This window comes from Oreochromis niloticus, linkage group LG14, assembly GCF_001858045.2.
Source record: "Oreochromis niloticus isolate F11D_XX linkage group LG14, O_niloticus_UMD_NMBU, whole genome shotgun sequence".
NCBI lineage: Eukaryota > Metazoa > Chordata > Actinopteri > Cichliformes > Cichlidae > Oreochromis > Oreochromis niloticus.
The window spans coordinates 34,652,403-34,679,147 of record NC_031979.2 but is presented as its reverse complement, the minus strand read 5'-3'; the positions used below and the strand labels follow the sequence as shown (position 1 = coordinate 34,679,147).

Here is a 26,745-nt window from a genome sequence, read left to right as displayed (position 1 = left end):
TAATCTGGAACACTGATGTATTTAAAAGATTTTTTGAAACCCTTCTGGAAATGAAACTTAAAGTCTAACCAGCTTAGAACAACAGAGAACTGGGCTTTAAAATATTACTGTTGCTTGTCTGTAATTTGTGGCAGACAGACTACAGACAAGCTAAGAAATCAGCCCACCTGTTCATTAAACTCACCACTTACTGAGGGTACATCTCTGTAAGAGCCCACTCTGTCTCCCCTGTTGTTACTACATAAATGCATTACGACTTCTACGAGTGGCTCAACTGTAGATTCAACTGCTGATTCACAGCTTTCAGCCCACCATGACATCTTTCGTGCCATTTCTGTACCCTGTAATTGCTTTGCTTTTTGTTTATTTTCTTTGCATTTCTGCTCTTGACTTAAAAGTATTCTTGTTCAAAGGCAACAGAAACTTTAAATTGAATACATCTTTCAATAAGGATGTAAAGGCGATGCATGCGTTCCTGTAAAACTGTTTTTTCTGATCAAAAACAAACATATTTCAAGCTCTTTAATTATTAAGAAAGACAAAAAGGAAGCATGTTTACATTTCACTGTTTTATGAATTGAACTCAGTTACAAGGTTGAGATAAATATCCTCTCCACAAGAGAAGTTACAAATAAAGTATTTTCACAAAATAATACTTTCAGTATGTTATGTTCTCAGCACACCGGTTCTTTGTATGCATACAAGGCATTTACGTAGTAACGGTCATCATTTGAGATGATGTTAAAAAAAAAAGGAAAAGACAGAAAAGCACTCTTTGAGTTGCACCATTATAAATATCAGCTGTACAACGAGATCAGACATCTCATTTTTACAGATTATACAGGAATATAATGTAACAGCTGCCCACAGACTACCGCTATACTGAGCACAGCATTGTTTCTAACAGGCCACAGAGTCAAACTGACTGCCTTTAGGCTTTCCATGTACATGTGCAGAAGGACAGGAAGACCCCAAACAGAGCCACAGCGCCAAATATCAATGACTGCGGATGCAATAGTGATCCTATTTTGACAGAACTGTAACTGTGGAAAGTAAAACCGTTCACGCTACCTCTGAAAGCACGAGCATGTGTTGCTCATGCATAGTGAAACTTGCTTGCTTTCACACATATGAAAAGGTGCTGTGGTGGTGGTGCTGCACGTGATGCAATGTAAACACAGCCCATCCTCATCGCGAGCACTATCGGTCAGTTGGTACAAATTTACACAGAAAATACTCACATTTCAATACAAAATGTATCCGCTAGGTGAGAAAAGCCAAACTTCAGTCTCACTGGCAAAGAGCTTTAAATGTTACACTGAGCTGAAGCATCTGGCCAGTCCATCTGCAAGTGAGTCGCGATAACAAGAAATCATTACCAAAGGGTAAAACCGATCCAAGAGCTGCAAAACGCCTCGTTTTTAATAAGGATCAGCTGTTTCTGTGGCTCGTTAATACCAACTGTGGTGGTAAAAATTTGCTTTTGGCTTGTCAGTTACATCAAGTTGACAAAAGGCAAGAAGCTGAAGATCATTTTGACCCAGGCTTTTCTTAGTTCTGTTATAAATGCATTCACATAAAGAGCTAAACTCGCTCTGCCTTTTCAGTTTTAACGTTGGAAATGCAATTTCTCAGCTATTCTCACAGACAGATGCTGTAACAGTCTTCACATTTTTTTTCCACCATTATAAATTCCACACCTTATCTACCTGCATCACTTTCTTGGCAGTGACAGAAGAAATCTGGGAAAGCCAGCTTTACAATCACCAAAATCGCTTTCAGTGCAAACTCAGTCCCAGCTAACCTGACTCCAGCTTACAGGAGCTGACATCGCCTCACAGATTAGCTTCAGACATAGAAGCACTTGTGGTCTTTCAGGTTCCTCAGGTAGGAGAAACTCTTGCCGCACTTGTCGCACATGAACTGTTTCTCCCCGGTGTGAATCTGCTGGTGCGCCTTCAGGCTGTTGCCCTGGTTGAAGCTCCGCCCACACGTGTCACAGCTGAACGGCTTCTCCCCCGTGTGGATGCGCTGGTGTCGGTTCAAGTTGCCGGTGTTGCTAAAGCATTTCCCGCAGGTGTCGCAGCTGAAAGGCTTCTCTCCTGTGTGGACCACCTTTGGCAGAGAACATTGAAACAACATGTTTAAATCTTTACTAAATTTCCCACAAGGTTACTTCCACTGCAGCAGACGTGTTCAGCTACAGCTGCTGCAGAAAGTGGAACTGCGACACATCTACACAAAGTGTGCTCATAAACATACACATGAAGCTAATCTCAGACCAGGTTGGTATTGCTTAATCCTAACAATCATCTGTCACTTTACGGGGTTACTCAGGGTGTAGCATTTCAATCCGTGCCTCTAACCACACCCTGATTACTGGACCACAATGATTTCTTTTTCTACAAAAAAATAAGCAAAGAGATATTTTTTATCTCCATAATAACTAATGAATAATAGGCTTCATTATTCTGACGCAGCTGCAGTTCATCCTCTGCTCGAGGATGGGACAAACTGTAATCCCAATTATTCTTATAACTACTGCAATCTCAATTATCTAACAGCAGATGTAGATTGAATGAACTCTAAAAAGCAAAGGGAGAAGGGAAAAATAAGGTAATTGTGGGTGAAGTTGTCTGATGGGGACTTAGAACCAGAAGAGTGGTTGTTTTTGACCACAGAACCCATCTCGCAAGGGGCAACTACTGGTCCCTGCCAGCCTGCAGGTTCCACTGCGGGAGCCTGAGATAGAACACGATGACGGAAGGAAGCCCAGGAAGCAGTAAACCTGCACCTCAGGAGACCGGCACGTTAGCTACAACAAGTCACGGAAAGCCATTAGTTAACTAGCACCTTGGATCTGCTGTGCCGAAAGCAGACCATATCAGAGATGTTTAAAAGTAGCTGTTAATGATCGCTCTGCTTGGAGAGAAAGTTTCTTAGCATAAATTAATGCAAAAAAGTAATCGCTATATCCTGATCACAGAGTTTTTATAACAGCTGGAAGCCAAAATCATCAAGCACTACTCTCTACCTGAACACTATTTAGACATTACAGCTTAAAAGGTTGGAGTCTGGGTTTCAGACACGCCTACAGATTGCCAAGGTGTCCGTCCTAATGTTGAGGACTGGTTTGCATAAATGAGTTTCATCTTGTGCAACAATCATTGCAAACCCACCTGATGGGACTTAAGGCTGCTTTGCTGTGTAAACATGCGACCGCAGATGTCGCAGGAGAACGGCTTCTCCCCGCTGTGCGTTTTCAGGTGAATCTTCAGGTAACTGGATGACTTGAAACTCTTGCCGCAGAGCCCGCAGCTGTGAGGCCGGTCCACCGTGTGATGCTGCTGGTGCGAGCGCAGTTCGGTGATGGAGCTGAGCCGCTGGCCGCAGAGCACGCAGGTGCACGGAATAGTCGCCGCGTGCGTCTGGAGGTGTTTGCGCAGCGAGTCGACGCAGGCCACCGTGGTGCCGCACGCGACGCAGGCGAGCGACTTCTCGTCTACGTGAGAGGTCTTCTGGTGCATCTTCAGCGCGCTCTTCTGGATGAAGCGCTTGCCGCAGGTGTCGCAGCTGAAGGGACGCTCGCCGGTGTGAATACGCTGGTGGCCTTTCAGTGTGTCGGCCTGGTTGAAGCTTTTGCCGCAAGTCTCGCACCTAAACGGCTTTTCACCCGTGTGTATGCGCAGGTGGCGCTGCAGGTTTCCTTGTATTGTGAAACGTTTGTTGCAGTACTGGCAGTTATAGGCACGCTCACCAGTGTGGACCATCTGGTGCATCTTCAGGCCGTGCGCCCGATAAAAGCTCTTACCACACTGCTCGCAGCGATATGGCCGCACGTCAGCGTGGAGACGCTGGTGGTTCCTCAGGAGCTGCTTCAGGGTGAAACCTTTCCCACAAACATCACAGGTGTGTGGCCTCTCACCTGTATGTAGAAAAGCAAAAACACGCTCACCATCAAACAACGAGAAGTACGGTACGATTCAGTTGCAATTTTAAGGCGATTAACTGAATGAGTCTCATCGTTCTCATCAGTGTAAAGAAACAATTTTCCAAAAACAGTCACGTGCTTTACATGAGGCATGACCAAATATTTGTGGAGTCCACAAAAATCAAAAGACTGAAATAAATTAGCCAGACAGCTAGCTAGTCCAGTTAAATGTCAGCTGTTTTATTGTCTGCCTAAGATTTCCTTGACTTTGTAAACTAGCCAATATTAGTTTAACTTAACTTTACCAACACATAATTTCACCAAGAAATAAGAGTGTGTCAGTGATGGACGTCAGTCAGCTTGTGGATTCTTTCTGCTCCAAGTTCACCAACAAACCCGGCTTCAAAGTGTGCATGGGTAAGTGTGCATGGGTAAGTGTGCATGGGTAAGTCGTACAGACTGCGCTGCTTTAGCATGAAGGATAAAGCCGGAGCTCACCTGTGTGCAGTAACATGTGAGCACTGAGGCTTCGCTGGAACGCAAAGCCTCGGCCACACTGAGAACACTGGAAGGGCTTTTCCGCGCTCGCCCCGTGGACGGCCTGGTGGGCTTTGAGCTGCAGCAGCTTGGTGAAGGTTTTCCGGCAGTGTTTGCAGCTCAGAGCCTGCTCCTTCTGACTCTCCTTCTTTGCTTGAGCTTGGTGGGACTTTCCCTTTACAACACGCTTGGATCTGGTGGTGTATCCTGGGTCAACGTCATCTGGATCGTCTGGTTCTGCCTGCCAGACAAGAAAAAGGATGATTAAATGTTTAATCGTTTACATTTTTTAATTTTGATTGTCAGGTTTAACTCATCAAATGTTACCTTAATTCATTCAATTTTATGGGCGATGAATATTGCAGTGAATTAACTAATTGTTTCCAGTGCTTGAAAGCTTTCTGGATATCATAAAGTCTTATTTAAATAAAAGGGTGTTAGTATAAGTGAAGAAATATGCCAAAAAAACCCAACTCTGTCTAAAATGTTCATCAGCTGACATTAAATTGGACCGATCTCTTAATACAGTACAATAAAATAAAACCTTGTATCTAAAAACATATATAAAAGTTGAACATTTTTAAAAGCACATGCAATAAAATGATATAGCTGCAAAGTGAATAAAGAAATAAGTAAGTTAATATAAAGACATATTAATGAAGCCAACCTGGTAGTCAGGGTCGTCCTCATCCTGCCAGAACTCATCTCTGTACTGACCAGAGTCAGAAGACATCCGGTCGGCTAAGCACTCAAACCCTTCTTCTTTTATTATAACAGGCTGGATGCTGTCCTGACCAGAAGACAGGATAAGGACAAGTTTAGGTGGGCAGAAAAGGATCCCTCCACCTAGGCTCTGAAATCTTGTGGAAAGCTCGTGTTCAGCCCTGCTTTATTTTTAAGTTGGTCAGATTTTCTGACTAATCTGTGCGATTTGGAAATAATGAATAAACATGTTCAAGTGATGCGAAGATGAGAAACAGAAATGGGAAGAAGAGGCGAGACTTTACATCATATGTTCTGCCTTTCCACAGATGAATTATGGGCGATCTCTTCACTCCAGCGTCACCGCTGACCACATCTACACAGAACGAAAGACAAACATCAGAACCAGTTTGTGGTCACTTCTGCTTTGTCAAATACAACAAGGACAGAGTGGAGACGGCAAGAGAAATGACATCAGGGGGAAAAGGTTAAAAAATATTTTCTTTTCCTTTCAGTCATGAAATTTGAGGTTTAAAACATCAACAGCGCAGCTGATTTTCCAAACATTTTGACTTTATGCAGTTTGATCTAAAATATTTTTCTCTAAAAACTTCTGGAATAAAAAAGCTAGCTAATGGAAGAACTCCTCACTTCTGCGACTCTTCCTCCCTGAGCGTTGCTCGAGCTGAACAACCTCAACGTCCACCCTCCCCTCCTTTTGCCCGCTGCCTCCCTCCGTCAGCTCCTCCACGTCCTTCTGACCTCTGCTGCCCTCGAGCGCCAGCTTCAACTCCGTCTCCGCGACCTCCAGTCTCCTCTTCAGGTCCTCGATCTCTGCCACACCCTGCGTCACCTACAAAACAGGGACTACTTTAGGATTTCTTGCTCGACTGTTATAGTGGACCGATAAATTAAAGCACAAAGGTCGTGTACTTCTAGCCGCAGCGCAGAGGAACATTCACGGAAGAGCTGGCAGATCTTCTCCACAGCTTCTTGAGCCAGAGACGACATGAAGACGCTCAACTGGATCACCTGATGGGAAGAGCACAGGCCAAAGTCAAATAATGAACCTGGTTTCTAGATTATTATGAGTAGAAATGATTTGAACTCATTCTGCAAGGTTTAATAAATATTCCAAGTTGAAAGATAATCAGAAAAGCTGAGACAGCAGTGTTCAGTAATGCAATGAAGCGAAGAGGACATTGCACTTTGTCACGCTGCAAGATGGGTAAAACTTTTTTTTAAACTCAGAAAAGTGGAATAATTGAAAAGCCCAGAGTCCTGACCTGAAAAATCAGGTGTAACACTGATGTGATATATTGATCAGCCAATCAGATCCCGGTATCACAAGTATACAAGGAAAAACCCCAAAACCGCACAACAGGGTAACACTATGTGGCAGTCATTATGACCACAGAAGAGTGTGTTATTGATCAGATATCAGCTGATAGATCGATCCGGGGCTCTGTGGAAACCTGTAGCTGAGGCGCTTCTAGACATACACTAGATAGATAAGCCCGGGCCTGCTGCCCAACCCAAAATGGCGCCCAGAGGTGGATTCTCCCAGACTTCGTGTACCAGCCCCTCATATTTACACGAAGTTTAGCCTAAACACATGCTCCATACAGCAGGACAGCGCGGCACCCTGCTGCTCTTTCGCAGCTAACCGGAGCTAACAGCTAGCTCTTCTATTTCTATGCTCGGCCGGTTGTCGGGACGACAGCTGGAGGAAGCGTCGGCTCGGGAGAGGAGCGAGAAACCGGGACCAATGCGGGAACCAGAACCGGCCCGGACACCTGACGACCGTAAGCCACCACCGACTCGTGTACCTTATCCTCCGGGGACCCGTGCGTGTCTTCGGCCACACATGATGTCTCTTGTGGACGCGGAGGATCCGAGGCGCCGATAACTTTGTTCATCTCTGACACCGCCGCGTTCACCATTATCTCCAAAATGGCGCAAACCTGCGGCTCCAGGTCCGCCATGCTGACTGATTGTGGTGTTTATTTCGCATCTACAAATGCGTCATGAAACTTCTGCGCTGCCGCACTGTTGTTGTTATGGTGGAAAAAAAAAACTCATGCCGATCATTCACAACACGAAACCATGTACTGTTTCCTAGTTCATACTTTTCAGAATAAAATCACACACGTTTCTAATTTGTCTTTTAAGTTTATCTTAAATACTAATCACTGTATATCTTTTTTTTTTTTGTCTTATCTTATATTGTCAGCTTTAACTGGATTAACTTGCAAGAAACGTGCCACTAATTTAATGACTGGCAATATTTGGACTAAAATGATTGCAGGGAATTGTGTTATTTGGATAAAAATACAATAACAAAAAAGTATCCATCCTATTTGCCCAATATACCGTATACCATGTTTGATTTTATTGCGAAAAGCCCTAACGGAAACAGTATGGCATCGCGTTTGTATTGAACCTCCCTCCAGTGGCCAAAGTGAGTAACTACAACACTTACAGTTCCACGATCAGCAGAGACGTTAAAACGTTAAAATTACCCTTTACCAGTCAGGGTATTCATAGTCTGAAGTTAACAGCGCTTTAAAAATGTATATAATTTCATGTTATCAAGCTATATTAAGCAAACACAGGTAAGAGGTGGTGGTCTGTGCTTCTGATCAGGCTGTTTTTAATTTCCAAAAAAAAAAAAAAAAAAAAAAGCCAAATGTGAGATTTTTGTTTTAACCAATTTATTCAATACAGTAGGACAACTGAAATTTTAAACCAGGTGAAAATATAAATATATAATGTATAAATACAGTTTTCATATTTTAAGTCATGCTGAGAGATCACTAAAAGACTGCCAAAGAAAATACACATCTGATTAATTGCCCAGCCCTTAGCAACGCTCCCAGAATGCATCACTCATCTGGCTCCATGGACAATGGCTGGTTTGCTCGAGTCGTCACCATCAGGATGCTGTGAGTGCATCCCCCAAAATTTTCTGGAATTTCTCGCTGCAGTTGTGTTTCTTCAGGAGCCTTGAGTCTGAGAATCCGAGTCCACAGCTGCTGCAGGAGTACGGTCTTTCCCCCGTGTGGGTCTGCATGTGAAACTTGACGTGCCCAAGCTGCCTGAACCTCACGCCACAGACCTCGCACTCGTACGGCTTCTCTCCGGTGTGGATCAGCTGATGTCTCTGGTAGTTCGTGTACATGCGGAAGGCCTTGCCGCATTGCTCGCATTTGTGCGGCTTTTCTCCAGAATGCTGCAGCTTGTGGATCTTGAGCGCCTGACGGATGATGAACCTCTTCCCGCACACGTCACACCCAAAGGGCTTCTCTCCCGAGTGGACCCGCTGGTGGTAGTCATAGGTAGCTTTGTAGAAGAAGGACTTCCCGCATGTGTCGCAGCGGTACTGCATGTGACCCGTGTGCATGAGCTCATGCTTCTTTAGGGAACATGCGGTGTCAAAGCCCTTGTGACAGGTGCCGCAGCTGAACGGCGTCACGTCCACTATCGTCCTATCCTGCCGGTAGATTACTCTGCGCCTGCCCCGCTCCCGTCTCCTCATGACCTGCCCGTGCTTCTCGTCGTGAGTTACGCTCTGGTGTCTCCTCAGGTGGCAGTTGTACAGAAACGTCTTCCCACACAGATCACACATGTACGGCTTTGAAGCACCGTGAAGGAGCATGTGCGCTTTCAGCTTGTTGGCCTGAATGAAACCCTTCCCGCACACCTTACATTTGAACGGCCTCTCGCCCGTGTGGATGTGCATGTGTCTCTTCAGGTTCTGAGGCAGCGTGAAGCCAGCACCGCACGTCTCACAGGTAAACATCTTCCCTCTGTGGACCGCCTGGTGCGTCCTGAGCGATCGTCTCTTTATAAAAACCTTGTCGCACACTGTGCATTTGTACGGGTGCTCTCCAGTGTGGATGCTTCTGTGACACTGAAGGGTGAAAGCGTATTTGAAGCTCTCTCCACACTCGGAGCATTTGTGCGGCTTCTCAACCGTGTGTACGAGCTGGTGGGACTTCAGGCTGTATTTGGTCTTGAAGCCCTTCCCGCAGGTGGAGCAGGCGAACGGCCTTTCATCCGTGTGTACCACCTGATGCGTCTTCAGCCCCATTTTTGTTTTGAACTTCTTCTGGCAGAGCTCGCACTCGTAGATGGCATACTTCTTCTCTTCGTGTCGCAGCAGGTGGTACTCAAAAGTCGCTGCGTTCCTGAACTTTCTCGGGCACTGGTCGCAGGTAAAAGGCCGCTGCTCTTTGTGGATGTTCATGTGCTTCATGAGGTGGAAGAGTCGGTTAAAAGTCTTGTTACAGATGTCACACACAAACACTCTGCCTTTCTTCAAAACCTCTGCTTCCAGACGCTTTTGGCTCTCAGTGTATTCGGGCTCAGCTGAGTCCGCGGAGGTACAATCTGCTGCGGCGTGTAAACAAAAGGAAAGATCGAAGTTTACACAGATGATGCAGGAGAAGAAGCTCATTCATCATCACTTCTTACACGTGAAATCATCACTCAGCATAGAGGATGTCTGAAGATCTGATCTGAACTGCTCTTTGTGTGAACCCTCACCCAGGACCAATTTGTCATGTTTACGGTTATTTTCTAATTTAAAATCTGAAGTCACACATTATCAGTCTTTGTTAGTTTTACGGTAAATAATTTCTATATTAACCATTTAAATTCTCACCCGGTCCATTGTCTGGTAAAGAAACTGCTTCCATCACCTCCTCCATCGCCTCTCCACCTTCTGAACCTGAAGAATCTGTACAGAATGAAAACAAAGACAGATTCATGGCTGAAATCAGCTGCAGGTTGAAATGTTTTTTTCCTCTCAAACTGAATTTGTGCTGGTGTGAAATCGTCTCGTCTTACTAGGTACGTCTTCCACATGTTTTTAACTGTGTGTTTTACTATAACCGTTCATCACATATCCTGTACGAACTTCAATAAGTATGAATTATTTTTGAGGACATTCATGTTTGCTTGCCTCGTTATGTCTTTGCAGGATTACAAGTGGAGGAAATTCTAGCCGACTGGCAAAGCAGGAAGCCCAGCTGACAGTTGACAAGAGTTGTAAGATTTTCAGGGCTCGTATTTACACCTTGAACCAGGATTTGACACAACAGGCGGCCCAATGTATCTCATCAACAAATGTATCCACCGATCAGCTTTCAGAATGTCAACTGTGAAACAAACTGGCTATTAGCAGGCAATTTCTTTCTTGCTTCACTGCAATGTTTTCAAAATAAAATAACAAGGCTTTTCTTGGTGCAGCGGAAGTCTGCAGCAATGGTGCAGGACTCCACAGGGATTTGTGACTAAAATAGATGTGTGGACGGTGAAATGCATTCAGGACCATTTAAAGCTGTGATGAGACAGTGAAGCCTTTTACTGAAAGGACAACAGCAGCACTTGTTACTGTAATCAACATCGATAGGACTACTTTATCAAAGCACCTGTTCAGCGAGTTAAAGGCAAAGCTCCCATCCACCACTGGTCTGTGTCACACGGTGACAAAGCTACAAAATAAAGAACAAATATAAAAAATAAAAGCTATCTGATTGGAGATAATGTCCCAACTTACTTTGCTAGAATATTTAAATTTGGGAGATTTTTTGTGACCCTTGCTGCAGGGTGAAAGCAGCCGCCGTCTCTGTGTTTCTAGGAGAGACACCTGCAGCATGCAGGGTTGAGTCTGGCATGGGATGTACCACTAAAAAAAGAAACAACCTACATTTTCATCATCTGGGACCTTTCATGGAAACTTACCAGTATCGTGTAAACCATCCACTTCAGCAGCAGGAGCAGGAGATGATGTGGAGACGCTCTGCACAGCAGCATCAGCAGGGGAAGATGTCTGGTTGACTCTTTGCACTCGTGCAGCAGCAGGAGGTGCTGGTCCTGTGAAACCCTGCACCCCCGGAGCAGCTGCAGAAGCAGGAGGACATATTTGACCGACTCTTTGAATTCCAGCAGGAGCTGGTGAAGAACCACTGCCTCCCTCTGCTACTTTATCTGTCCTTATATTTAACTTCCCCAGCGGCTTCAGGGTAAAGACCTGCCCGCTCTGCTTAAACAGGACCGGGCAGCCATTCAGGACGTTCTCTCTCCACACTCTGGCATTTTCAAAGCTTTCAGTCACGGTCTTCAGCTCACTCTCCAGCTGTCCCACTTTGGCCTTCAGAGTCCTGTTTTCAGCCAGCAGCAGCAAAGACACCTGGGAGAAAACGGTGCTGATCTTTCTTGTTGCCTCACACGCTAACATCTCCACAGTGCTGTCAAAATCCAGCTGTGAGGATTAAAACCCAGAGGAAACAAAGTTTATTTAGGAACTAAACCAAAGCACATGTTATCAGTGTAAACACAACATCAGACACATTTACCGCCATCAGTAGAGCTTGTATGAAGCGTTATGATAAAAATCATAATCACAATTACTTCACTACTTATCACTGACTGCGTGATAAGTGAATCTTGAAAGAAAACCAAGAATTATCGCAGCACATCACTGTTTAATCACTACAATATTGTTTTTAAAACTGCCGGAAGTTAAAGCTAACTGCGCAGCCCTGGAAATATTTGAACAAAGTAAAAGCAAAAATTAAAACCTAGTACTATAATCCAGCTCCTGTAATATTACGATGACATTCACTTTATTTAAAAAAACTTTGAGGTTTTTTTTTTTTTTAGCTAGCTTCAGCTAGACGAACGTCCACCATCTTTGTTTTGCTTGGCGTCGTTGCCCTTCATCGTGATTTTACTCCATCCGTCCACTCTCACCCGAGCACAGCGTCTCTGGCGCAATTATTAACGTATCTGGTGTGCGGTGATAAACCGGATCTCATAAAAACGCTAACCGCTGACTTACCTTACGGTTCATAGTCTGTTCCTCTGCGTCGGTTTCTACTCTGGGATTTCCAATAACATCGACAGCGACCCGGATAACCGTCTCCATGATACACTTCGTTTCTGAATAAAACACCAAGTTTTCTGACATTTTCCCTCTGCGGATAAAAACTGTTCGTTACAAGCGCAGAGAACTAGCCGCTGTGTTAGCGCCATTCATTCAGGAAATGGAAGTAGTCCAACTGTAGAAATTTCAAAATAAAACTCATACAAAGCGCTTTCACTGCAAATGTTATTTAATTCCAATTTCGAGCAAGAAAAATAGACACATATCTCAGAGAACTGAAATATAAAGTTATTAGAAAGTCACTTTACACTTCGACTTCTATTTTAAAAATAATTACACCTTTCACTGGGATTTTTGGGAATTCACAAAACATAAATTACTACTTTAAGAATTCTTACAAAAAAAAAAAAAATCAATTAAAAATGCCCAAATTTTCACTTCAGTTTCAACTGGCAAGAACTCCTACATTACCTTCAGAACATTTGAAGATGCATCCTACCTTAATATCTCCAATTTTAGGTTTCATACAAGTAACTTTCATGTTTCACCAAGTTTTTAAACAGCTGAGGTTAAAGAAACAAAATAATAATACAAAACATAAAATGCCACAACAATGCTGCTAACCTCTACTGATAAAAAAGCTGATATCGTGTTGACAGCTATTAAATCACACTTAATCAGTCCCTTAACTCTAACATCTAAAGGGTGAGAGGTGCCAGCGTTGTAGCCGTTTTTCACACCCACATCATAAGGACGAATGCACAGATCAGTATCAGCTGATATCAGCAAACACAAGGACATTTATCTACATCGGTGTCTGATGTTATATTATTTTAGGCTGGCATAAATCTTTAGTCAAGTTATTTGTTGATGCCCAGATTAGTTAATTTTAACATGGTTGCTGGTCCAGAATTTCACCAAAACTTTAATACCTCTGCAATCACAGGTAACCCTACCAGCTCTCCCCAGTACATTTTATTAAGTTATTTCTGTGTCACTCTGGAGCAGTTTTCATACATGCACTACAGCTTTTAACTGATTTCCTAGTTGATTAAACTCGAAAATAGAAGACAACTAGCCAACTAATCTGATGGATGAAGATAAACATTAATCTTAGAAATGTTGTATTTGTATTAAAGAACCATTTGAACCAGTTAACAAAGTCTTTAAATGCCACTGAAATGTGTGACACCTTGCACCGTGTAAAACTCTGCTCAGTTTTTTGCAGACTTGCTGCATAAGGATAAGTCAAAAATTCCTTAACAAAAATTAGTGGGAAGATTTCGCAAAACCAGAGATCCAAAGAGCCAATCAACAGCTGTACACCGGCAGCCACATGTGTTTACTCATTACTGTAGCAAGTATGTAGGTTAGCATACTTGTGAGTTATATCTAGGATTACTGTTTGCATTTTGAATCAACTCAGAGCTGTCTGGTGGCAGAAAACAGACTCTGGCTTGAACCGTTGAGCAAACACCGAGCTTGTAAAGCTCTTTGTAGCTATTTTTTTAAACAGATTTGACAGGTGAGTCAACAAATGTACCTTCAAAATAAAAGCCCAGATTCATCCAGAGGTGGCTGTGAAACCTTGTAGAAGGGCTTTTTTTGCTTCTTTCATGCCTGTGCAGAATGTGCTTATGCATCTCTCCAGTCAGACAGAGTTTGATCTGACACAACATATAACCGTTCCTGTAGTACAAAGTCGTACAGCACTGTGCTGATTAGCGGGGCTGTCATCTGTCTTCCAGTCACAGAGAGACATCGAGAGGTGCTGAAATACGGTGCTGTGTGACACCCAACAGTTAACTGGCATTAAATTAATAAAATATGAAGTCAGTTTAAATGATTAATATTGCCGGCACCATTTAGAAAGAGCATTAACCAAGGACATGCCAAGATCAGTACCTCTTCAAGGTACTTTTTGTTTATACCCATGTGCAAATTGTAACCAACCTCCAGGGGACACTGCCTCACTATGTTTTCAGATGTGAGGTGCTCTTCTTTTAACTTTTGATATTTCACATTTTCCTCAAGAGGTTTTGCACTTTCAAGGCTGCCACTGCCTCTTAATGGTTTGCCTGGTTTACTCGCTGCATCAGCTCGTGGTACGAATTCGCACTACACAAAAGTAGAGCCCCAGCTGATCCCTCACAGTACTCAGATGTTTCAGACACGAAGTCATAACAGCTGTTTTTTTTAACATTTTGTTAATTGTTCTAGTTAATGTTTGAAGGTTTTAACCAAGAATTTACAGAGAGAACACTTTTAAAAACCACCCAGGTCATTTAGCAGTAGGATTAGGGTTAAGCTGCACAAGCATACAGATGTTACGTTTGATATCGAGTCTTTTATGTTTTAACACAGCTTTTCTGTGATAAGGTACCAAACTCCAACCCTACCGCTAACCAAAAGCAACGACCAGGTGGTTGAAGAAGAGGTTAACTGAGGGAGGTGCTTGATGCAGTCTGTGTAGTATAGAGACCACATGATGTGTGATGGGGTGCATGTGAGAGAAGAGCAAACAATTGTCCAGTGAATTCACAGCGAGTGAATGGAGGTCAGGCGTCCGGGGGCACCCTCCACTTCACTAAACTGCGAGTTTCTAGAAAAGCGAGGCAAATAATTTCCTGGAAAACACAAACTTCAGATGACGCCCCGCCCAATTCTCTGGACTTCATGTATGAAAACAGCTTTGTTCAGCTTAGCAAAATCGTAAGCAAAAAGGCACCGGGCCATGGGTAACTAATGCCTCCATTTCAGTTATTAGTCCTACTTGCTATCAGGTGACAGCAGCCCGACGTCACCTACGACCCGTCACAGCTGTGCTTCTTGAGCTGCCGTGAATCAGAGAAGCCTCGGCCACACTGCTGGCAGGAGTAGAGCTTCTGCCCTGTGTGGATCTGCAGGTGGGACTTGAGCTGATTGGACTGGTGGAACTTCCTCTGACAGTACATGCACTCGAACGGCTTCTCCCCCGTGTGGATCCGCATGTGTCTGTAGAAGTTTCCGTCCGTTCTGAAGGCCTTGCCGCACTGGTCACATTTGTACGGCTTCTCACCCGTGTGAATGCGCTCGTGCTGCTTCAGACTCGCGGCGTGGAAAAACCTCTTCCCACACACGTCGCAAACGAACGGCTTCTCGCCCGTGTGGCTCCGCTGATGATAGCTGAAAGAGTATTTGTTGTGGAAGGACTTCCCACAGATGCCGCAGTTGAACTCCTTGTGCTCGCTGTGGCCTTTTTCATGAAGTTTGAGCGAGCAGGCGGCGCTGAAACCTTTCAGGCATATTTTGCAGCTGTACGGTTTAACCAGCGACTTGTTCTGCCGTCGAGTCTGGAAGAAATTCTGCGAGCCGTCCGACTGCTCGCTCCTGTCGGCGTGCACATACCTCTGATGTATCTGCAACCTGCAGTTGAAGAGGAAGGTCTTCCCACACAGATCGCACATGAACGGCTTTCTGGCGCCGTGGATGAGCATGTGGGACTTGAGCTTGTTGTTGTCTGAGAAGCTCTTGCCGCACTCCTGGCAGCTGAATGGCTTCTCTCCCGTGTGGATGCGAAGATGCCTTTTCAGGTTGTTATTCAAGCTGAACCTCGCTCCACATATGTGACAGGTGAAGGGCTTCTCTCCCGTGTGGACCACACTATGTCTTTTCAGAGCCGTGCCGGTCCTGTATGACCTGTTGCACACGGAGCACACGAAGGGACTGTCGCCTGTGTGCTTCCTCTTATGCACGGTCAGCGAGTGGGCATATTTGAAGGTCTCCTCACACATTGTGCATTTATACTTTTTGGTGTTTGTGTGAACCATCTGGTGGAAGCGAAGCGTGTCTTTGCTCTTGAACTCCTTCCCGCATGTCACGCAGCTGAAGGGCCTTTCTTCCGAGTGCACAGCCATGTGGCACTTCAGCTGAACCGAGGTCTTGCAGGTCTTCTCGCAGAGCTGGCACTTCAGCAGCTGCTTCCATTTCTCGTGGCGTAACAGGTGGTTTTCCAGAGACTGCTTGATTCTGAACGTTTTCCCGCACTGATCGCAGGAGAATGGCTTCGGAGGCTTTGACCGTTGGTGACGCTTGAGGTGGTTCTGAAGCGACTCCTCTTTCCTGTACGATCGTTTACACTGAGGGCACGGGAAGGGCAGCGGGGCTTTAGTTGCCTCATGGCGCAAAACATGATTTTCCAGAGACGCCTTTTCTAGGAAACTCTTGCCACACTGATCGCAAGGAAAAGGCTTCTTGTGGACCTTCATGTGTTTCTTCAGTTCGCCTTTCCAGTGAAAACCGAGGTCGCAGTGCTCACAGAAGAACCGCCTCGCTGTCTGCGAATCCGTCTTTCTCAGCCGTCTGCCAGGCTCTTCAGCCGACTTGCTTTGTTTCTCCTCGCTGCCGTTGTCAACGGAAACTGGAAATTAAGGTGCAAATGTACAGATTGTTATTATCCATTTCCACCAACACAACCCCCCCTCCTAAATCTAAAATCAACATGTTTATAGTCCCATCTGAAAGCAACACCAGTACCTCTTTCACTATTAGCAGGTGCTCTTCTCGTTCGTCTTGTCCTCCCAGAAGCTCCTCCTTCCAAAGACTTCTGTGACACAACAGAATAAATCTGAGTTTGCATGAAAAGGCTTTCTAAGCATCTCAACTAAAACATCTTAACATGCTGAATCTGTGAATGCAGCTGACAAGCCTTAGGATCTACTGTTTTCATGAATGTGTCAAACAGAAACATCTGACCTTCTCCTGCGTCGAGTCGAGACCGCTGACAGTACTGGAGTCGGGACTGGGGACATTTTGAGGTGTAGAGCCCGGCGAGGCCGCTGGTTTGAGCACGATTGCTGCAGCTCCCGTCGTTTCTGAGACAACCGATGACTGCGCTACGATTTGGCTGGCACCAACCAACAGCACCGTGGGAGTGGAGCTGATTTTGCCCACAAACACCATGGGGGCGACCGCAGGTTTGGGGATGGTCACCGATGCAGCTGTGGAGGTGGGGACGACTTCAGCAGCTCCTGCAGAAATGGGCGGCGGGTCTGAATTTGATTCTTCTGCAGCTGATTCTGGGGCGTCTGGACTGGTGGACACTGACAGCACAGGACCTCCTGCATTTAAAGACAAAGTTACACATTGTTACTTAATGAATTCACTGCCTGAGTGGAGCTGCACTGGGCGACTCATTGAATTTTAGTGTCAATCATTTTGGCTACTTGTCTTCTTCTATGAAATATATGATAAACGACATTATGTTTAACATGTTTATCATCATCCCCAAAACTCAAATTTATTTGTTATTTAGTTGAACTCGAGCTGAGATGACTTGCTCAAGAGGTTCGATCTAGAAGAAGGTTACAAAAAGGTTTCCACATCAGGAACAGCTGTCCTTGTAGATGAGCTTTAAAATAAATATCTACCTACATGATTAACTGGTGTCCCCCTCCAAAATTCCCTTTTTCCGACCATATTTTTCTTTAATTTGATTTACAGGTAGAGTTCAAAGGGAAGAGACATGGTTTTAAATTCAATAACAGCATAAATAAACAGTCAGGATTATAATCCTGAGATAAATAAACACAATTAAGGGGACAGAATAAAGCCTTGCTACTAAAACTGTGTCTGAACCGATCCGATGTACAAGTGATTCACTTTTAGAAACCGAATCACTTGGCTTATTATAAATTGCCATTTTGCTGCATATTGCACAATTAATCAGCACACCAATTAAAAAAGTTCTCTGCATGGAGGCCCGGTTTGAAGCTCATGTGTTAAACTAACAGCATGTGGGGTCAAAATGTATAAATAAAAGAGAATCTATAGCGTGTATATAGTCATATATCTGGCCCTTGATGTGATCTGAACTTCCCAGGTGAATCAGAGAAACCCCCCCCGCCGCTTCAAACGTCCCCAGCTCAAAGATGATCCTTCTGAAATCAATCTCGATCAGAGTAATTGATCGATTAGTTGATATGTGACTACTTCTCACCCATCACTGAGCCGTCTTGCAGCAGGACGTGAGTCGGGCCCTCGCTGATGGTCTTCAGCTCCTTCTCCAGCTGCTCCATGTCCCTGCCCAGCTGCCCCACTCTGGCCTCCAGCTCCTGCTCGAGCTGCCCGGCTTTCCTCTGGAGCACGTCCTCCAGCTGCTCCACTTTGGCCCGCAGAGCCTCGTTCTCCTCGAATAGCTCCGAGGAGAACTCCGTGAACACTTTGTGGATCTGCACCACCAGAGACTTCTCTATCTCTTGGATCTCGCCCATCCTCGCCTTTTCCCACTCCGTGTTTGGCGCCTCTTTCGCCAACACATCCCTGAACACAGACAGAGTCGCCTGGATGGCCACTTCCACAATCGACGCCACTTCGCTGTCGAATCTCGGCTCCATGTTTGCTCACATGAACTCTCCGCCTGCTGTGTCCGAAACTCCGCAGCGCATTTTGAACCCCAGTGAGGGGTTAAACCGGGTCCAGCTGGACTGAAAACACAACACTCCTTCTTCCGTATCAACTGTCCCGTCCTTTCGTTCCCTGTGCACCTTTGAAAACCTTGCATTTCCGCCTCCGGGGTCACACACGCTTAGAAAATAAAAGCTCAACTAAGATTCTAATTTAAAATAAATAAAATAAAAAGTAACTGCTTTTTTTTTTTTATTAAGCTTTCAGTGAATTCCCGAGATAATGATTTTATTAATTCATAATATTCAAGTGAATGTTTTACACTTCTGTGCATAAAAGCCCCAAACACATTCAAATTTAGAGAATGAAAAAACATCATTAATCTTGAAAATTTTAAATAATAACTGTGGGGGGTTTTTCAGAATGGTAAAGACCCGAATTCTAAAGTGTATAAAGCATAATCTGTAGTTTCTGATGCCAAAATACCACTTTTATTTGTATTAGGCTGTAGTAGTACTCATATTTGTGCACTTTAGGATCTCTCCACACACATTAAGATATAAAATTATTGTCGAATCACTTACCTCATTTACATATCTAAAAATGATATTTCCTTTTTTAATTTATAAAAAGCACTCTGAAGGCTTAAATTCTGACCACTTCATATTTTCCCCACTTTTCCCTCTTCTGCATCAATCTTAGATTTAAAGTGAACTTTACTCATTGATCACTGTGCAGAGAAACAATAAGAAAACTGCATTTGTGTCTGTTAACAGTTAAACTTGTTGTTGATGCAAATTTCTAACTAGCCGATCACACTTACATGTAGTCACTGAAAGTTCAACCTGAACATCAGAATGTGTTCGGGTGATTTAAGTGACTCTGAACATGGTGTGGTTGTTGGTGTTAGCTGGGCTTGTCTGAGTATTTCAGAAACTGCTGACCTACTGGGATTTCCCCACACTACCCTCTTTACAGAGAATGGTCTGAAAAGTAGAAAGTGCAGTTTCCTGGTCAAAAATGCCTTTTTGATGTCAGAGGAGATTGGCCAGACTGTTCTGAGGTGATAGGAAGACAACTATAACTAAAATAACCAATTTACAAGGAAGATATGAAGACCACACTGGGTGCCACTCCTGTCAGCTAAGAACAAGAAACTGATGCTAAAATTCGCACAGGCTCACCAATATTAGACAATATAAGATTGGAGAATGCTGAAGTCTGATGAATCTCAGACCAGGTGATATTTGGATAGTAGGGTCAGAATTTGTCAAGAACACTGTGATGAAAGTGCAGATCCATCCTGCTTTGTATTAATGCTTCATGCTGCTGCCGGTGTAATGGTGTGGGGGATATTTTCTCGGCACACTTTGGGCTTCTTAGTACCAAGCGAGCATTATTTAAACACCGCAGCCTACCTGAGTGTTGCTAACCATGTCCATCCTTTTATGATGACAGCCTACCCGTCTTCTGATGGCTGCTTCTAGCAGGATAATACGTCAGGATGTAACTCAAATCAACTCAAACTGGTCTCTTGAACATGACAATGAGGAACTTTAGAAATGAAATTAGTCAATATGGCTCTTTTGTGTCTATAAAACTGACTGACACAGTAGGTAATGTGAATTATCCTGACCCTCAGTCATAGTGGAAATAAAATAGGAGCCCCCAGACCTGCTTAAATGACTCACAAAAACACACACACTCACACACACACAAAAGATTATCTTTCAATCTGTACTTTTCAATTCAAAGAAACAACTGTACAGAGTCAGTAATTTGCAGTTGGTTCTGATTATTTTGTACATTATTGGTTCATTCGTTCACCTTTTTCCCATGTCGGTAGTTTGTGTCACCCCTGTATGTTACAGTGATCGTAGAATGGGACTCAAAGACATGCACAGCAGTACTGTAATAGAGACTATGTCATTCATGCAACCTCTTTGTCCTGATCTGTTTGTGTGCAGGAGGTGTACATCACTTTCATCTAGGCTTGTGGCACAAATAAACAGTCACACTTCAAGACAGACTCAGACTCAAAGATTCAACATAGCAAAAGACAAGGGGCGGTTTTCCCAGTGTCACCATGGATAAATTATTTTCATGTCTGTTTTTACAGAAAATACTTCTGAGCAAATAGATTTGTACATTTCCAGGCTGCAGGTTGCAGACAGGCATACAGAGAGACAGGCAGGCTGAGGGCAGACAGACAGTGGTGCTCGGGGGCTCCTGGGAGGGGACACGCTGTGGCAGCAGATCAGCTAAAACACCAATTTATATTCAGTATTTATTATTTTTTAATCTTTGGCTGGTGACAAAAATGTCACCACATTAATGAGGTGGTCAACAGCACCAAACTAAAGCATAATATTATTCATGACGTGATGATAAAAGTGATCATTTCTAATGAGTATCCCTAAAGAACATAAATAAATTCAACCTCTCGTCCCACCTGAACATCCACTGAACTTAGCAGCCCTGATTGTCCCCGTTTGTGTCTGAGAAAATAACATTTCACTTCAGTGTACGAGCCCTTTTAATGTCTGCGAGTTTTCTTATGACTTTCTATTCAGGCAGTGTGTGTGCACGAGGTGCAATTTTTCACCGCTCCTGACGTGGAAACAGAAACATGTGCGGTAATATCCAGTGTTTTCCTATCAGAGGCAACATATCAGGATCAACAGTGAAACTAGTGGTGATTTTCACAACAATTAATTGTTTGGTCAGTAAAAGACGAGCAAATATGTAATCCTCACCATTGTTACTCTGACAAACTTTCATATATTCAGTTAATCCTGTAATAAAAATATTTAAGAAATTTGAGCAAAAGCATGATGGTAGTTTTTGGTTGTATAGAGAATTAGACCTAAAGTTATAACAGGGCAGTGCAGTGAAGCTAAAGAAAGAAAGAAAGGCGTGTCCAGGTTGGGTAACAAACAGATTATATAAAAGATGGACAAAGCTTTAAACCTGCATTCTTGCTGATGGCCAGCAGAGGGCGACTCCTGTGGTTATAAAAACAGGTGGAGTTGTATGGAAAATGTCCCTCAACTCGACTACTCTGTGATCTCACTTTCCCGATTAGATTATGGGCTCAATCACTATTTTTTTTTTCACTTTTATTTAACACAACAAGATGCCTTTTTAATTTTTTGTGAATTATGAATTATTAAAGTCACAAAGAGGGACCAATCCGAGTATGTCCAGTGTCTCTTGGTTTCACAGTCAGATCCACACCCCTTCTGTGACGTCTGGTTTCAAACAGCTAAAATAGCAAAGGTTGAAAATATCTTCAGGCTTCAAATCAGAACTTCACTCACCAGTGGCCAAGTCCATCTGTTATATACAGTCTATTTAATAAATACATAGCACAGAGTGTTGTGTGTCGCTAAATATTAGCTTCTGAAAGCATGAAGACAGGACTTCTCCTTCCAGGTTTAATTTTTGCAGTAATGTCACTGAACTTGTGTTTCAATATTAATTACAGTCAGTGCTATAACAAAAGTAGTGTTTGTTTAAAGTTTGTTTATGTTGGTGGTTCGCAGATAGAGTTTTCTATAAAAGGCCAGCTCTGCTGAGAAGGTTCGAGGACCACTCACCGATACGACGAGCTGATTATTAAGCAGCTTGTTCAGTTAAAGGTTTTAGCTTTTGCATAAACGTCCACGAGCTGTACATGAACTTTGAAGATCAAAGTGAATTTCACGCCCTTCTCAAAGCCAAACTGCATGTGCCTGAACCTGAAAAGGTCATTCATAATACTTTAAACTTCTCATTTTGGTAACTTTTAACTTGTCCGGGTCTGACGTCCCTCTGATGGATCCCCAACACCAGTGAACACCAGCCCTCAGCCCTGCAACAGGCCAGCGTCCCTAGTGCAAAGAAAAGGTTGCATAAAGTTCCATTGCTACCACGGACATCATCCTCACCATCATCGGCAACATTAATCCCTGAACACACCGCTCTACAATCCTCATAGATATTACTGCATACTACTGAGTGGTTTTGGTGTACAAGATGCAACATGTCAAAGTCTGACGTGTCTGAATGGCATCAGAGAATCTGCACCAGTGCTTCCCCCCGCTTAAAAAAAACAGTGCGTTTCATTTTTCGGGGCTTTTTTGGCCCCTGATCGTGTGAACAGGAGGAAACACTGATCCAACATGAAACATTTTCAACATCAATGATCTACATTCATTTCCAGGCAGAAAAGAAAACACTTTCAATACATTAACAACAAACCAAAAGGTATTTTTATTCATCACTTCGTGTCTGCTGACAGAATGAGGCTGATGTGAGCACAACAGACAGACGGGCAGGGTATCGGCACACACGCCCAAACCGTCGAGCGTTCATCTGTGCCGACGTTTACCTTTCACATATTATCTAAATGTTTCTGCTCTCTAAAGTGTAAAGTTATTTGACTTTATTATTGGTTCAGCTGTACCCTGCGCAATCTGTTCTGTGTGTATCAGCAGAAACAAATCATGGAGGTTTATTATGATGCTGGATTCATAATCAGTCAGCCAGCCTGCTCGGTGTCACTTTAAACATGAAACTCTTTTAACTCTTGCTGTGTTTGTTGTGTCTGACATGCATGCAAATGACTGCACTCATGTGGCATTCTCATGAAATAAATTACAAGTTCTTAAGACGTATTTTATGAGAAACAGAAACGAGGTCTGTAGGTCAGGAGGGAATTTAAAATCCAGCAATGAAAAACCTAAAATAAGTAAATAAATAAATAAGACCCAACACAATCAGCTGACCGATAATCTTTAACAAGCCTTAAATATGAACTCTATCCTAGCAAATATAGACACGCGCTGGACTCTTGGGCTTTACAGCCATCTTACAAAGAAATATGTAAATGTTTTCTTGTAAAATATTACTGAAATTATGTGAAGTCCTTCATGTTTGAGTTGAAAAATAACCTGCTCTTTAATTTAAAAAATGTTAAGTATTGGAGTGATGTGTCTTTGATGAGCTGGCAGACTCTGTGACATGCAGCAGAAGGGTGAGCGAGCAGGTAAAAACCATGGGCAGACGGTGTTTTGTTAGCTGAGGTCTTGAAAATTAAAAACACCAAAAGGCCGCATTCGAAGCTCTGTGAAGCAGCTGTGCACTGACCAAAAAATGAAATCAAAAAGAGAAAACACCTTTAATAAGACGACCTGTTAAGCTCATTTTCAGCTCCATAGTTTTACTCTTGGACTCTAACAGCGTAGCTTTGCATGATTTACATTTATACCGAGCCCCGGTGGAGCCCTATAGTTTATCTTCTGTCTGAAACAAGCTGTTGTAGCTCTTCTCCCTAAAAGGCCACGCTCTCTTTAGTCCTGATTTCTTTTGAATGGCTGCCGCTGGCAAACAGAAGAAGACAAACAAGCATTATCTCAATGGCTGAACACAAACGCTTGTGTTTTCTGTTCTCCAGTGTGGCTTCAGAGATTTTTTTAATTTTCTCTTGCATCATTTCCAGTTTAGAAGTCATAGTTTGATTTGTTTTAGGCCACAGGTGTGGGTTAAAACGCACCACATATCCTGAAACTGTGCATACAGCATCAGGGAGCATCAGGAGCTAATGCTCCAAGAAACTAACTTGGACGTGTGCCCTACGAATGCGGCCTTTCTACTTTATCTAGCTTTCTGTTTCACATGCAGTACAGGAGCTGCAAATAATTAACAAATAAAAATTAAATAATAATTATGCAAATGCATTTCAGCTGAACTTTAACTGAAAGCATCCGAAACACGAGAGCTGGAATGAGTTTTCATACAGCAACAGTGACAATAACGTACTTTAAAAGAATTTTAAATGCAATCTGGCCCGCATGCATCTAACAGGGCAGGAAATTAATGCCACTATCCACCGCTGGTGCTTCACAAAGCTGCCTTTACCAGATAAACCAAACTGTGACGATTCTCATTTCCTGCTGTTTATGGCTTCGTGGTGCGTTTACATGAAATGAAACATATACTTATAACGAGGATGCCAAACTGCAAAGACGAGCTTCTTTAGGCGAGTGATTTCTCTCCAAGAAAAGCATGCAATCTCTCACTTATGAAATACTTTGTCAGTGCTGTGTCAGCTCATTGATCGCTTCAATCTTTTCCATCTGATGACCTTTAAGACTCGTTTATAACCTCTAACATTTTCAGCCTGATGGGTTTTATGTGTGCGTGCGAAGATGTAAGTCTATCTTTGTGAGTGCGGACATATTTCCAGGTCCTGACTTTGAAAGACGCTCTGAAAGGTTTATTTGAAGGTTCAGAATCAGGGTTAAATTAAGGGGTGAGGGAATGTAGCATCACAAAGATAGAAGTACAAATGTGTGCGTGGGGCGTGTGTAGACGTGTGAATGGGACGTATTGTATCCGGAAGACTGAGGCGGCATCTGAGGGGACGAACGTACCGACGAGTGTGAAGCACAAGGTGAGCACACACCAACACAAATAACCTGAGAGCTATGGAGACCCTGGGAGCGGAGAGCAGCAGCACACACACAAAAACAAGATTTTGTTTTAAACTCTGTATAAAAACAAATTTGTATGTGTAATAAATCAAAGAGAATATCCAGTAGTTTGATGTTGTAAGAGAATAAAAGAGTAGATGAGGCCTGTTTTCATCCCTGAAGGCCTCATTCATTAAAAACATGCAGATTTTGTGCTTATGACCAAACCATGAAAAACTGATCTAGATGGTAAAACAAGCAGATGACAATGAATGGTATCATTATATTAGAAATATCAAAAATAAAGAATTTTTTTCCTATTTTATTCATTAATTTAAGCGGACCTCTTAAACTTAAACCACCACCTGTTTAAGGCCAATGATCATATTAGGAATACCCACCTGCCCCATGTTTAATATGAGCATCTATCTACCACTGTAAAAGTCTATATATGACAGAATATAAATAAAACTACAAGAGGTCCACTTTTAAAATCATTTTAATGAATGAGGCCCCTGGGAACAAGACTTTTTATCTCTTCTGATCACCGACTGCTCACTAGAAAATCTATAATGCTAAAATAAAATCCTACCAAGGGAAGGGAAACTGCTCTGTACGCCCTGGGATCTTGATTTGATACATTTCTTCTTATTTTTTGTGTGCGTAACAAAGTACCGAAGACAGACGTCTACTCTTCTCTTCTCTTAAACAGAGTCAGCACAAAGCTGGAGATCAGTGCTGACTCATCCAGGGCAAGTGCACGCATGTGTTTACAGTGCAGTTTGTTATGTGGAACTTAAAACCATTTTAAGTTCCACATGTTTTCATGGCCAGACCTCCAGACAGATGGGATACAGTGGAGAAAGTAAAAGAAGGTCTGTAAAACATTTTGGCATAATTTCATTCTGTTTGTATTTCCAGGGAGTAATAAGACATAGTGTAGGATGTCTCGACTTACAGACAGATATATACAGTAAATAGGACACACAGACGAGAGATACATACAGACAGAGCTCGTCTCATAGAAAAAACAAACATGGAACAGTATGAGCTACGTTTTATCGCTCTACCAGCCGTCAGCCTAACAGCCTTCCCGTTAAACGTGATGCGCGTCCCGTCTCTCTCTCGCGGCGACGCTGCCCGGGGCTCCGCAGCACAAAACGCCACCCTGCTCTCAGGCAGTTCTCCGAAACAGCCACCAGGGGGCGTCGGTGACTCTGTGCGTTCTCACAGAGACACAGAAGAGAGAGAGATAGAGGGGGAGAGCGAGAGAGGTGTCTCCTGCTCCAAATCAAATCCGTCCCGTCCGTCCTATGAGTGAGCCCGGGTCAATCCTTCGATTTCCATCCAAACACGACTGCTCTGTTGACAGTGTTGGAGGCGAAGAAGAGGAGGGGGGCGTTCGCAACCAGTTTATGGCCCCGCCTCCCAGCCAGAGTTCATACTGTGAGCTTCAATCCCAGCTCCCGTCCAAGCTCATTTTTTCTTACTGGACTTTTCTGATCGTTTTGCGTCCGACTTCCCAGCTCGTTCTGACCTCTCCGACCGTTCGCCCCTCTCTCTCTCCTTCTCTTTATCCCTTTCCCTCTCCTTCTCCTTCTCTCTATCCCGTTCCTTCTCCTTCTCCTTCTCAGCCCGCTCAATTCGGTCACCCCGGTCCGAACGCTCGCCGCCGCGCTCTGACCTGTTGTCCACCTTGCTCCCGTCGCGGCGCGTGCCCTCGTCGGTGGATGAGGTAGTTGGTTGGGGATGACCCCATTTGGCAATCTCCTCATGCTCTGAAATACTGGTGGTGATATTATTCACCCACGTTTTGAGGTCTTCCTGCGATGGGAGAGAGGGGT

At 43.6% G+C, this 26,745-nt stretch overlaps 4 protein-coding genes across 10 annotated transcripts in view; all 4 read right to left on the bottom strand.

The window, feature by feature from the left end:
- Positions 1-507: 507 nt before the first annotated feature.
- LOC102083020 (gastrula zinc finger protein XlCGF26.1) lies at positions 508-7,804 on the bottom strand. 2 transcript variants are annotated; one of them, XM_019345071.2, is made up of 8 exons: positions 7,000-7,804; positions 6,104-6,202; positions 5,822-6,023; positions 5,476-5,546; positions 5,136-5,258; positions 4,430-4,709; positions 3,180-3,925; positions 508-2,115 (listed from the first exon to the last, which is right to left on the bottom strand). In XM_019345071.2, the coding sequence occupies exons 1-8, from the start codon at positions 7,153-7,155 to the stop codon at positions 1,849-1,851; spliced, it is 1,944 nt and encodes a 647-aa protein (XP_019200616.1). In that variant the 5' UTR covers positions 7,156-7,804; the 3' UTR covers positions 508-1,848. The 2 variants fall into 2 exon arrangements, with proteins under 2 accessions (XP_019200616.1, XP_025754183.1); XM_025898398.1 differs by lacking the exon at positions 7,000-7,804 and adding an exon at positions 6,457-6,595.
- A 63-nt stretch (positions 7,805-7,867) lies between these two features.
- LOC100705896 (zinc finger protein 2 homolog) lies at positions 7,868-12,245 on the bottom strand. 3 transcript variants are annotated; one of them, XM_025898395.1, is made up of 4 exons: positions 12,018-12,245; positions 10,919-11,438; positions 9,837-9,911; positions 7,868-9,565 (listed from the first exon to the last, which is right to left on the bottom strand). In XM_025898395.1, the coding sequence occupies exons 1-4, from the start codon at positions 12,144-12,146 to the stop codon at positions 8,106-8,108; spliced, it is 2,184 nt and encodes a 727-aa protein (XP_025754180.1). In that variant the 5' UTR covers positions 12,147-12,245; the 3' UTR covers positions 7,868-8,105. The 3 variants fall into 3 exon arrangements, with proteins under 3 accessions (XP_025754180.1, XP_025754181.1, XP_025754182.1); XM_025898396.1 differs by having other exon boundaries at positions 7,868-9,562; XM_025898397.1 differs by lacking the exon at positions 12,018-12,245 and adding an exon at positions 11,533-11,934.
- Positions 12,246-12,273: 28 nt separating this feature from the next.
- LOC112841726 (oocyte zinc finger protein XlCOF6) lies at positions 12,274-18,666 on the bottom strand. 2 transcript variants are annotated; one of them, XM_025898394.1, is made up of 4 exons: positions 18,040-18,666; positions 16,797-17,161; positions 16,578-16,644; positions 12,274-16,461 (listed from the first exon to the last, which is right to left on the bottom strand). In XM_025898394.1, exons 1-4 carry the CDS (start codon positions 18,434-18,436, stop codon positions 14,867-14,869), a joined length of 2,424 nt encoding a protein of 807 aa, XP_025754179.1. In that variant the 5' UTR covers positions 18,437-18,666; the 3' UTR covers positions 12,274-14,866. The 2 variants fall into 2 exon arrangements, with proteins under 2 accessions (XP_025754179.1, XP_025754178.1); XM_025898393.1 differs by having other exon boundaries at positions 16,578-16,647; positions 18,040-18,662.
- A 1,485-nt stretch (positions 18,667-20,151) lies between these two features.
- sptbn4b (spectrin, beta, non-erythrocytic 4b) overlaps positions 20,152-26,745 on the bottom strand; it is a 101,744-nt gene continuing 95,150 nt past the window's right edge. For all 3 annotated transcript variants that reach the window (XM_019345257.2, XM_025898391.1, XM_013264833.3), the window contains one exon: positions 20,152-26,725. In XM_019345257.2, the coding sequence (XP_019200802.1) occupies positions 26,378-26,725 (348 nt within the window). In that variant the 3' untranslated portion in view covers positions 20,152-26,377. The remainder of the gene's footprint in view (positions 26,726-26,745) is intronic.